At 35.9% G+C, this 13,049-nt stretch overlaps 1 protein-coding gene across 2 annotated transcripts in view; it reads right to left on the reverse strand.

Annotated features, from left to right (window-relative positions):
* Positions 1-153: 153 nt before the first annotated feature.
* nipsnap1 (nipsnap homolog 1 (C. elegans)) overlaps positions 154-13,049 on the reverse strand; it is a 15,184-nt gene continuing 2,288 nt past the window's right edge. For both annotated transcript variants that reach the window (XM_077521599.1, XM_077521600.1), the window contains 9 exons: positions 8,554-8,687; positions 7,378-7,423; positions 7,213-7,307; positions 6,129-6,199; positions 5,910-6,050; positions 3,297-3,328; positions 3,109-3,203; positions 1,868-1,951; positions 154-964 (listed from right to left, as the gene is read on the reverse strand). In XM_077521599.1, the coding sequence (XP_077377725.1) occupies positions 900-964; positions 1,868-1,951; positions 3,109-3,203; positions 3,297-3,328; positions 5,910-6,050; positions 6,129-6,199; positions 7,213-7,307; positions 7,378-7,423; positions 8,554-8,687 (763 nt within the window). In that variant the 3' untranslated portion in view covers positions 154-899. The remainder of the gene's footprint in view (positions 965-1,867; positions 1,952-3,108; positions 3,204-3,296; positions 3,329-5,909; positions 6,051-6,128; positions 6,200-7,212; positions 7,308-7,377; positions 7,424-8,553; positions 8,688-13,049) is intronic.

Consider the following 13,049-nt stretch of genomic DNA (forward strand, 5'->3'; position numbering starts at 1 on the left):
CAAAGCAGAATGGAGTAGATCATGACAATGTTGTGCATATCTGTAAATTGAAGCAGAAATCATTTGTCAATCAAATAATTTTGAATCGAAAATCGATTCTGAATCGAATCGTAGACCCAAAAATCATAATCGAATCGAATCATGAGACAGTCAAAGATTCCCAGCACATAGCACATACCCATGCTAGTCACTTTATTAGGTACACCTGCATAAAGCAATGACGTCTACTACTTTTGAAATACATAAATTTACCACAGTCCTTCTCAAATAGTGGGACGTTGTGTGATGTTAGGGGGGGGCGTGTGACTCCATGGAACGTGTTTTTTTTTTTCTGATTCAAATAAAGTGGAATTGCACCTCCACTACAGTAGGTGGCAGTGGTACTCATGCCCAAAGGAGTATTGGCTCCTCTGCAAAAGTGTCAACAATTTTGTCGACAAATGCTACCTTTTATACCCGCGACGGTCTTCTTAGGCGGGGTCGTAACAAATAAATAATTGAGAAACACTGATTTTACATGTTTTGTTTTTGTAAATATTGTAATGGGTAGAACTATGTGTATGGCGCTGCTTCTAATACTGAGCTTCATCTAGACATGACATGACATGACGATGTCTACCATAAAAGTAGTGCTTTGACACTATCTTGGGGCATCTTGGTACCAAGGAACTATTTTCAAGTTGGGAGAGGAGCTTAATTTAGACAGGCCATGACACTCTCTACTATAAAAGTAGTGCTTTGCTGCCATCTTCTGTGTTGGGTATTAAAAATTGCATCATGTGTAAAAATTGACTGTCTCTATATGTCTACTATTGGATGACATAGATGGTAGAGGTGTACCTAATATTGTGGCCTGACAGTGTGGAAACAGTGTCGTTGTTTGCTGCCAGTTTGCGCCGTCACTGTAACGGAGAACTTGAGGTGGGAATCATGATCCTGGACTCCATGCTCCTGATGAGAGGCACTGCAACAACAACACACAATGCCAAAGCCCGAATGTAAGCAGAGCTGCAGCGCAAGCGCAGGTTTGTGCTCGCTTCTGATAAGGGGCACATAGTAGTACAAAGTTGTTGCTATTTGTCAAGTCAAATCTGTAAAACTGTTTTTGTGTAACATTGTAAAACGAAATAAATAAATAAAATGACTGAAATATTAAATCCAATTAAATCAATATTAATATTCTTCAGAAATTGTGTGCTTCAAAGACTCGAAATATATGTTTTAAAATGTTAAAATTGAAGATAGCGCTGCGATTGGCTGGCAACCAGTTCAGGGTGTACCCCGCCTACTGCCCATAGCCAGCTGGGATAGGCTCCAGCACCCCCCTCGACCCTTGTGAGGAGAAAGCGGTTCAGAAAATGGATGGATGAAAACTGAAGATATAATCCACATTTTTCATCGAAACATATGCAAAAGTAAGTTCGATAAATGTCTTCCAGAAGTCAAATAGTGCTGAGTCTTCTTCGCCTGAAGACTTTCCGTCCATTTCCCCGCCACTTTTGTGAGGTGCTCCCCCTAGCGGCCCTCCAAGTAATTGCTCAATAAGTAATAAACAATGGAGCCGTTTTAGTGTCTGTATATTAGCTACAAATATCACAATACTTGCGTAGGCGTATCGCTAATCTATCGGAGGACAAAGTATCACGATTTATCGCGATATCAATATATCGTCACACCCCTAATTGGACAGCGAGTCTCGGATATATGGCACGTAAGCAAACCGGCCGCTACAAAAAAAGTGTGAAGAGAAGCACGTAGAGCAGATCGCCGGCGCCACGGATCGTAACTAGGCCTGAAGATGCTAGCTTAATGTTAGCATGTTGAGCTAAGCAGGTGGAAAGGTCGCGCAGGTGGTAGCGGTCATTACCGGTATAGTACACATTGGCGTCCCATCCCTCCTTGCGCCACGCAGAGTTCCTGGTTTCATCTCGAGACTGGAGGCTTTCGTACGCTGCCGCAGAAGCACAAAACAAACATGAAATCAGGAAAGCAGCATGCTCGCTCACATCAATGATTTTGGTTTTGTCATTTTTTTTTCTTTTTCTGCTTTATGTAAAAAAAAAATCAACACATCCCCCACCTAAAGAAAAAAAAAAAAGATACGCTAACATCCAAACATATGAAATGGCAATATTTATATTTTATGACAAAAATATTTTGAAATTTGAAAAGGATTGTTTCTTTCTGTTGTCCGATTCCGCAACGCGTTCCCGGTCTGGGGCCGATGTCACATCTGGCTAGGCGCGAGCCCATATTAGATTCTGACGCAGAATAATTGTGAGCAAAAATATCACAGGATCATGACCTTTGACCTCTTTTTTAAAAATATATAATTGATTCCCACCCTCCACATTGTGATTGCAATCTATTATGGAGGACCAAAACTGTCAAAATTCAAAATAAATAAATGACTAAATAAATAAATAAATGACTAAAAGTGAAAATAAAAACAGATATACAAAATATAATTTAAAAAATTTCAATAAAAATAAATATAAATGGAAATAAGAACAACAAAATCTAAATATATCCCTCAATAAATATATAAATTTAAAAAAGTAAAAAAATAAAAATAAAAAACGAGATTCAAATAATAAATATCAAAATAAATGTCGAAATAAATACGGCTATGGACGTAGACACGCTTAGGACCGCCCCCTCTTTTGATTTTAATAACATTTCAACTTAGCAGAGCATCTGCAGCACGAAATAAATAAACGTGAATCAGAGCATTTTTGTTTATTGAGTTTTATTTCATTCCATTTATATATTTATTTTTGTATTTATTTCAACATTTATTCTTGTATTCATTTTTATTGTTTGAATATCGTTTTTTAATTTTTGTATATATTTTTTTATTATTTATTTAGGGATATATTTATATTTTGTTGTTTTTATTTCCACTTATATTTATTTTTTTGGATTCAATTTTTGAATTATATTTTTTATATCTGCTTTTATTTTTACTTTTAGTCATTTATTTATTTTGAATTTTGGTCCTCCACAATCTATTCGTGTGAACGTGACGCGCCGCAGAGCGTTCAGTCCATGTACCATTTATTTGGAAATACTGTAGTAATACATAAATAAATATAAATAAGCGCTCACCCCATAAGTGGTGTACAACGTAGAGGTCACCGATCTGGGAGAAGAAGCCGCCCACGGCCTCATTGTTCTCCTGCCGGAACTTGATGGCCCGCGCCCTGGTCAAGACACACGTGAAGGCCAAATGTGGAGCGGGAGATTTTGTTTTTCGTGCTCACGTGCAGGGTAAGAGCGAGGTGGGCGGGGCTTACCAGTGGTTGCCCCATTCGATCATGGTCCCCGGCTGAAAGCAAAAAGATACATTAGTGACTTGTCAAGTGCCTAAGGCCATTCAAATATGATGTCCAATTGGATCGGTAATAAATGGCAGTGAGTGATGACATCAATCAATCAATCAATCAACTGATCAATGGACTCAAGAGTTGGACCTTTGTGAGCCTTGCACGCACTGCTGGAGCACACAGCAAAAAAGCTGTGAATGACTTTTGGCTTTTTCCATGGAAATTGATCTGCTAAATACTGTACATGGCCTTTTACATAAAGTCATGGCTTTTTAGAGAAAATGCTCACAATCGGTTGCAGGTCTCTTTTTTTTTCCTCCCCACGTGATTGTTGCTTTTACAGTAAGGACAGACTCTTGACTGGGGCGGGGGAAACATTTGTCTTAAAAAAAAATTAAGAAAAAGAAGAGAAACCTTTAAGACAAGATGAACAATAGTGCTAATTGGGAGAATTTTATGTATTTATTTATTTATTTATTTTTTATTTTTTATTTTTTTTACAGGACTAGATGGGAAAACTTTTTCGACAAGAATTGATGGTTATGCATGATGGCTTTGTTTTTTGAACTGTTTACCAATTATTATTATTTTTTTTAATTTATTATTATTATTATTATTATTATTATTATTATTATTATTATTAGCAGTAGTAGTAGTAGTAGTAGTAGTAGTAGTAGTAGTATTTATTTATTTATTTATTACTATTATTATTATTAAATTAGGGGTGCACAATATTGTAAAAACGTGATATAATTAAAAAAAAAATTCTTTACAGGACTGGATGGGAAAACTTTTTTTCTACAAGAATTGATGGTAATGTATGATGACTTTGTTTTTTGAACTGTTTACCAATTATTATTTTTATTTATTGTTATTATTTGTGTATTTATTATTATTATTATTTATTATTACTGTTTATTATTATTATTATTATTATTATTATTATTATTACTATTATTATCATTATCATTATTATTATTATTATGAGTAGTAGTATTAATAGTAGTATTTGTTTATTATTATTAGTAGTAGTAGTAGTACTTGTTTATTATTATTATTAATAAATCATTATTATTATTATTATTATTATTATTATTATTATTATTAAACTAGGGCTGCACAATATTGGAAAAACATGCGATATGCGATATAGTTGTTGAATATCACGATATCGATATTATTGCAATATTTAACATGTACCTAAAGAAATAACATTTCTATTATCAAATGAAAGAATAACTTTTTTTTCATGTGATAAAATAAGCAAGTTCAATGTGTTCTTAATTAATTTTAATTATCCTATATGATGTTTAACGATTGGATGGTGATGCACGTTTGTGTCTGATTGGTCAAATTCAGGCAGGTAAAAGCAAAAAAAAATGCCATATGACATATTGTAAGTCTTTGCGATATGCATATTGCATGAGCCAATATTGCGATGTTGATATTTTTTCGATATACTGTATTGTCCAGGTATGATGATTTAAAATTTTCCAGGTTTAAAAAATTTAATTTTCCAGGTTTAAAAAAAAACTTTTAAAAAAACAACTGTAAAATAATCACATAATCACAGAGGGATTGATGTTATACTCAGCAACTTTTTTTCCCCACCATCTATCTATTTATTGATCATCATTTTCCGTTTTGTCCTATTTTAATGAAACACAAAAGGCCCTTCATGAAGGAATCACAAAATAATTATTGTTGAGAAGTTGAAATTGGAGGATTTGGACCATTATAAATTAAACAATGGCTCTAAAAGGCTCCTTGATTATTAATTACTGGCAGCCATTTTGACTGAAGCAACCCCCTTCGCCCTGGCTGTTTTATTGGATTGTGACTGATTTTGCAAGGCCCACGGAATATTGTGTTCTATTGCTATAATAACATGGAACCGACCAAAAGAAAGATTAAAGGCTCTTCTTTCATCAGGAAAAAAAAAAAAGTATATTTCTATCTGTTTCCGTTTTGCAACAATTAGCATTAGAATATAGCTCAGTTTCATCATTATTCACAAATCTGTTTAAAACTGGGGAAAACAACTCGTTGCAACATGGCTCTGGTTGATCTCTTATACTCTGCTGCCACCTGCTTGCCATTTTTGTAATAACTACCATTGCTTAAACTGTTCTCTTCAGTTGAGAGGCTCCATCAAAGCCTTCTGTATGCTCGAGCATAAAAAACACAAAAAATGTATAAATATGTCTTTGGGACACTGGTAATATTTACATATTTATATGTTTTTGGGAACAAATTAGTTAAAATAGCTGTCAATTAATCGATGAAATTGGACAGCTCTATTTTTAACTCGAGTAAATGTTTTGTTTTGTTTTGTTTTGTTTTATATGAATGGATGGGAATATACGTGGCTACTTTAAAAAAAAAAGTTTGTGAATACTCAGTGAATAATATTACATGGCTAAAGGTCTGTGCAGGTTGAAGCAATTTAATCTTTCGCTTATGATTTTCTTGAAGTCAATAAAATGTGAAGACCTTCCGTTTACAAAATGGCACCACCAGAAGTGGAAGTCAAGTCAACATTTGCACATGCTTTCTCCAGGACTGAATGGGAATCGAAACTACCTTGAGGGAGTAGCTCCTCATTTCGTAGATGTTGGGTCCGGGTCTGGGAAGAGGTTCGTTCCAGAAACTGAACTCCAACAGCAGCTGATTGCGCCTGGAATGCAGCATTTTTGCTCGCTCTCTGCGGAATTCCAAATATTCCTGCGGGCAAACGAGCGTGCGTGTGTATCGTCATATTAGCGACAACACGTCGATGGCTCGTTTGATAAGCGGCGTTACCTTGTTGACTTTGAGCTTGTCGAGGCATTCGGTCAGGGCAGGGTATCCCCCCCTGTAGCGCCACAGGTGCACTGCAGAGAAGCCATGGGGAGATATTATATTATAATATATATCCATCCATCCATTCATTTTCTTAACCGCTTGCTCCTCACAAGGATCGCGGGGGTGCTGGAGCCTATCCTAGCTGGCTTTGGGAAGTAGGCGGGGTACACCTTGAACTGGTTGCCAGCCAATCGTAGATATATAATATAATATAATATATATATATATATATATATATATATATATATATATATATATATATATATATATATATATATATATATTAGGGGTGGGAGAAAAAACGATATCGCAATATATTGTTGCGCTCTCTGTTGCAATGAATTATCGATACACTGACGATGGATATCGATATAATGTGTTCCGTTGTACAGTGTTATGTTATAAATGTTTATGCACTTTATTTTGTCTCACTTTACAATGTTTACAATTAAAAGGCCCAGAGGCAGTGAGGCACTTTGTAAAACTTTGTACATTGTACAAAGTTTTGGCACTGAATAAATGCAGAAATAGACATTTTCCGTTTTATGGGCATTTGTTGGCTTTTTCAGTTACATATTGTAATATATTGCTAAACTTTTTTTGACAATATCTAAAAAAATCGTAGATATCGCGTATCGTGATATTATCGATGTCGTGAGGTAAATATCGTCACGTATATATATATATATATATATATATATATATATATATATATATATATATATATATATATACGTGACGATATTTACCTCACGACATCGATAATAATATGTATGTATATATATGTATAAAACGCAAACAAAAAGAAAATTGGCATAAATGTGAGCGTAACAACCAATCCCGGCTCAATTGTAAACGTTAGGTAAGCCGTGATTGGTCGTTATCTGAGCCCTCAAAACGTGATGTCATTTTCAGTTGGCGGCAAGTAGCAAAATGCCTTTGTAAAGGTGTTAATTGTACACACATAGACGTTCCATGCAGAAAGACTTCATTGCACTTAAACGCAAAATTGTGGAGGTAAATGGTGGGCGCTGTGCCGCACCTGCTTGGTCCTGCTCGCCGTACCAGGTGTTCCAGCTTCCGACCACCTCGCACGGATAATCCCCATCCCGATGCAGCCTCTTTTGCACCTCGGCCCTGAAACAATCCAAATAGCAAATCTTCACTCTGAAACTATGCAAACAAAGACGAAAAGGTCAAGACTCACTCCAGTTTGTTATAAGCTTCCAGGCACTCCGGTTTCACGTTATGAACTGAAAAATGAACCGGTAGATGTTTCATGAGCCAAATGGGTGGACATTTTTTGGCAACACATTTCAAAAAAACACACAAAAAGAACATTTACGTTTGCTAGCTTAATGCTAACACACAATGCAAAATGCCATAGACAGGCTAACAAACCTAGCATTCATATTGCCATAGTTGAACACGAAGCAATGGTTGGCTTCACCCTATGTGACAAAATCCAAGTAAAATCGACCTCGGGTTGTATTTTCCTGCCCCCTGGCGGCCAACGCACGCCCACTAGAATGAATTCATGCATGAAATCATGGTGCAAAAACTATTCTATTGCTATAAAAATATGGAACCTACCAAAAAAAAAAAAGATTAGTCATTTCTTTCATCAGGAAAAAAAAGTATATTTCTATCTGTTCGATTTTGCAGCAATTTGTTTTAGAATATTGCTAAGTTTCATTATTCACAAATCTGCTTAGAATTTTGAGTAATTGAGCTTTTATTCAACATGGCCCTGGTTGAGCTCTTATACTCTGCTTCTACCTGCTGGCCGTTTGTGTAATAACTACCATTTCTTCAACCGTTCTTTGCAGTTGAGAGGCTGTATCAAAGCCTTTCTGTATGCTCTAGCATTAAAAAATAAAAAAACAAATACGTCTTTGGGAGTGGGACACAAAACATTTAAAATACAACGTAGTTATACGTTTTTGGGAGCAACTGAGTTAAAAATGTCAATATTTTGGTTGGGATTTTTGGGGCTCTGGAACAGATTAATGGCATTTGCATTCATTTCAAAACGGAAAGACGATTTGAGACACTAAGCGTTTTGAGTTACAAACGTGGCCATGAGCGAAAAGCAATCAAAGAGAAAGTGATGAAGTAGATTTATAGAGCAAATGACTGTACAATGGGACAAGCCGAGTCAGTGTTGTGTGTGCGTCTTTAAGAGGCGTGGCCTCGTGACGACGTCGTTAGTGTTTCGTGTGAGCATCGGGACGTATTACGTTTTGTCCTATTGTTGTCATTTTCTATTTGCGCGTTTCACCGTTTGTCCCGTTCACTGGCTCTCCTTGCCCACATGCGAGGGCATCACAGTTCTGTAATTGACCCAACTTCACTTGCTGGTTGTCGGTGTGTGCCCACCTACATTGGATTTTGTACAGGTTGCTGGTCTCCTGCTTGGACAGCAGGTTGGAGTGGGCATCTTTCCTAGCGTCCACTTTGTGCAGCGAGGAGGAGGCACAACGGAACCAGCGGCCAACGGCGCTCTCCGATAACTTCCTAAGAGCCGGAACAGCATGGAAGAAAGAAAGATCTTGATTGATTGATCGCGCAATCTGATGGTTGTCATAAATAAAGAGTGAGGAGTCACCATTTTTACAGAAAAGAGGGACCCCAAGAAGGAACCCCTTAAAACCATTTCAACTGAAATATTCGTTTGGTTTTCATTTTGAAAGAATGCAACTAAAGAGCAACATTTAACTTGGTGTTCACTACAACTATTAACAAAGCTCGCTGCAAAGCATGCTGAGAAGTCGCCGTCACCGGGAGGCCATGTTGGGACAGTGATGCTATCAGTGGCGTTCCGAAGCAACTTGGCACCCAAAGCAGGATTTCTGGTAGTGCCTCCCCCAGAGGGTGCAAAACTTATAAAACCAACCACAAACACGACCCCGCTCAAATTCTTAGACCAACCGCAAAATATTTTACCATAAACTCACACAGGGCACACGGTATTTTCACGTCTCTGGAATTTTAAAACCGCAGTTGCAGTGCAAAATTAATGTAGTAATTGTACTACAATAAATCCCCGTAGGCTATGGGATAATGAGAGCCTAGCAAAGAACGAACTGAATTACTTACATCAACCAATCAGAATATTAGCTCAGTATCGTGAATCGGGACTTCACAAGAATTGTTTTTTCTTGTATGCTTTGCTTTCATTTCATTGCTGATGGTTCTGATAACTGGTTCTGATGATGCAGACCAATCTGAGTAGCACTCAGTACCTTATGAGAGAACATTTATATTCACACTCTTATTGATGAAATCTGCATTTAGAGCATCTCCCACAGTTATTCTATAGTTATTGGTACAACCGTACATCACACAGTGGTATTTTCGCTGTAGAGGAAGAAAATAACGTGGAACATATGCTGCAGATTTTGGCCTCAGCGATGGCTGGAGACTTCAAAACCCAACTAAGAAGGAATTTACTTTCTTCTCTGCGGTGCACCGATCATTCTCAAGAATTGATTTTTTCCTTACAAATAATTCTATTGTTGATAAAACTGCTATAAAAATACATTCTATAATTATAAGTGATCATGCACCAGTCTCCCTCACTCTACAAATTGACTCTACCTTTAAACCTCCCCCGATATGGCGTTTTAACATCTCATTACTGAAAGACGTAGAGTTTGATAAAATTATTAGAAGGGAGTGGGCAGATTTTTTGGAAATAAATGACTCTCCAAATATATCTCCATCTCTTCTCTGGGAAGCAGGGAAAGCGGTAATTAGAGGGAAAATTATATCATATTCAACTTCTAAAAAGAAACAGGAGCAAAAATTAGAAAAATACCTGGAAGATAAAATTAAACAACTAACGGATGAATATGCATTAAACCCAAATAATCAAATATGGATAGAAATACAGAATATAAAAATACAGTTAGATAACATGTTATCTAAAAAGACAGAGTTTATAATACAACAGTTGAGATATAATAATTTTGAACATAATAATAAATCAGGTAAATTCCTGGCAAATCAACTTCAACGGAATCGGGAAAAATCTCTTATAACGACTATTAAAGATATAAATGGTGAATGCACACAATCACCAAAAGAAATTAACCATATTTTTTATAACTATTATCGAAATCTATACTCAGAAATTAATAGACCTAACCCTGAACATATTGAGGTATTCCTAAATAGCTTAAATATACCTCAGTTATCTATTGAACATAAAGATATTCTAGATGCCCCGCTTACTATAGATGAGTTGTATCGTGCTTTAGACAGTATGCCTAATGGCAGAGCACCTGGTCCAGACGGCTTTCCGGCTATATTTTTTAAACATTTCTGGTTCATGTTTGCTCCATTATTTCTAAGAGAGGAACTGAAATTAAAAGTAAGGGTGATATACGTCAAGATATGAATATAGCAGCAATTAAACTTTTATTAAAGCCAGAAAAAGACCCCACCCTTCCGTCAAGTTACCGACCGATATCACTAATTAATACCGATATTAAAATTATCGCTAAGGCCTTGGCATCTCGATTAGAGACGGTAATCTCGACAATTATTCATAGTGATCAAACAGGTTTTATTAAAGGTCGTCATTCTACTAATAATATTAGGAGACTCTTTAACTTGATTAGTATGTCACAGCGGTATGATAAAAAGGCAGTTGTTATTTCGCTGGATGCAGAAAAAGCATTCGATAAAGTTAACTGGTCCTTCCTCTTTGCTGTCTTAAATAAATTCGGCTTCGGGGAGTCATTCATTCAATGGGTCTCAATATTATATGATTCTCCTAAAGCTACAGTTACTACTAATGGGATTACATCACAGAGTTTTACTTTACAAAGGGGAACAAGACAAGGGTGCCCAATGTCTCCTTTATTATTTGCTATATTTATTGAGCCGCTTGCATTAGCTATACGTCAGGATAGACGGATCCAAGGAATCCACTCCGGGACAATAGAACATAAAATTAATCTATATGCCGATGATATATTACTCTATTTAGAAGAACCTGCTATCTTGTTAGGGGAAGCATTTAACTTAATAACTAAATTCTCTCACTTATCAGATTACTCTATTAACTGGACAAAATCAACATTATTACCTATCACAGAAAATTCATGGAATCCTACAAGTCAGGATCCACACTACTCCTTTCCTACAGGTAATTTAAAATACTTAGGTGTTAGAATTTCACCAAAGTTAACTGAATTAACTTCTTTAAATTTTTTACCGTTATTGGACAGTATCCGTAGTGATCTGGAGCGCTGGAATAATCTTCCGATCTCTTTAATAGGACGGATAGCTACTATAAAAATGGAAGTTTTACCAAAGATTAATTATTTATTTTCAATGATTCCATTTAAACCTACGTCTAACTGGTTCCAATCGCTGGACTCTGCTATCATAAAATTCTATTGGAATAAAAAAAAAGCTAAAATTAGTCTATCTACTCTTCAGGAAAGTAAATCTAAAGGAGGTTTAGAGGCACCAAACTTTATGTACTATCATATAGCTAATCAACTACAATATCTTGTGCTATGGACACAACCCAACAGAGATACTAACTGTTGGTTGGAATTGGAGCAGAAGGATTGTAATAATCTTAGACTGTTAGATTTACTCTTTATTACAAAATCAATAAAACGACATAATTGTTTTAAAAACCCAATGATAGCCGCCACCCTGACTGCCTGGTGGAAGGCATTAGAAATTACAAACTCCCAATTGGCGCCCTGTGGGCTCTCTCCCATTTGGCATAACCCCGACTTTCAACTTAATAATCAGTCGTTCCATTTAAGCCTATGGGAGCAGAAAGGAATTACACACCTTCATCATCTTTTCTCAGATAATAAGTTTATATCGTATACAAACTTGGTCCAGAAATATGAAATAAAAAAGGGAAATTTCTTACATTATCTGCAAGTTAAAAATATGGTTAAGAAACAAATCCCAACACTTCAGGATACGCTCCAACTGCCTGTCTTAGCTAAAGATATTATAAAGCTTTCTCCAACAACAATAAAGAAAATATCAAAAATATATAAGTTATTGTTATACACAAATAAAACGTATTTACCGACTTTAAAATGGGAAAAAGACTTGTCTATAGTTCCGGAACCAGACTTTTGGACCCAAATCTGTGAAAATGTATTTAAAATGACCAAACAGACAAATTTGCAACTTATCCAATATAAGATACTTCATAGAACATATATTACACAATATATGATGAAAAAAATGGGACTCTCTGACTCCGACATTTGTCTCCAGTGCTCACAAAACACTGCCGATACTTATCTTCATGCTTTATGGTCATGTACTCCAGTGCTGCATTTCTGGACTAAAATCTTGGAAAAGCTCGCTGATATATTAAACTGTAGGCTTCCTTTATCTCCAAGATTGTGTTTACTAGGTGACTTAACAATAACTGAGCTACCATGTAAACAATCTCAATCTATATTTATAGCCCTTACTATTGCTAAAAAAATAATCCTTGTCAATTGGAAAAATAAACAATCTCTAAATATCAACCACTGGTTAAACTTACTAATAAATTATATCTCAATGGAAAAAATCTCTGCCTTAAATAAAAATCAAGTATCAAGATTTAAACAAATATGGTCTATGTACATAGAATATTTTAATCTTAATTTGGCAACTTAATCCTGCCTAGATTCTGCCTGTTAACGAGAGCCACCACATCGTTACAACTTCTGTTTTCGCTGCTTCTGTATTTGGTATTTTGTATCTGATTGTTTTTATTTTTATATAGTCAGGAACCTAGTTGCTGCTAGTGGGCTCGAGCATACCACACTATACGACACTATACTCAATAACTCCTTAAGAGTTATTTCTAGTGGGCACTAAGCATCAACACTTGGTGTT

This window comes from Festucalex cinctus, chromosome 5 (genome assembly GCF_051991245.1).
Source record: "Festucalex cinctus isolate MCC-2025b chromosome 5, RoL_Fcin_1.0, whole genome shotgun sequence".
Lineage (NCBI taxonomy): Eukaryota > Metazoa > Chordata > Actinopteri > Syngnathiformes > Syngnathidae > Festucalex > Festucalex cinctus.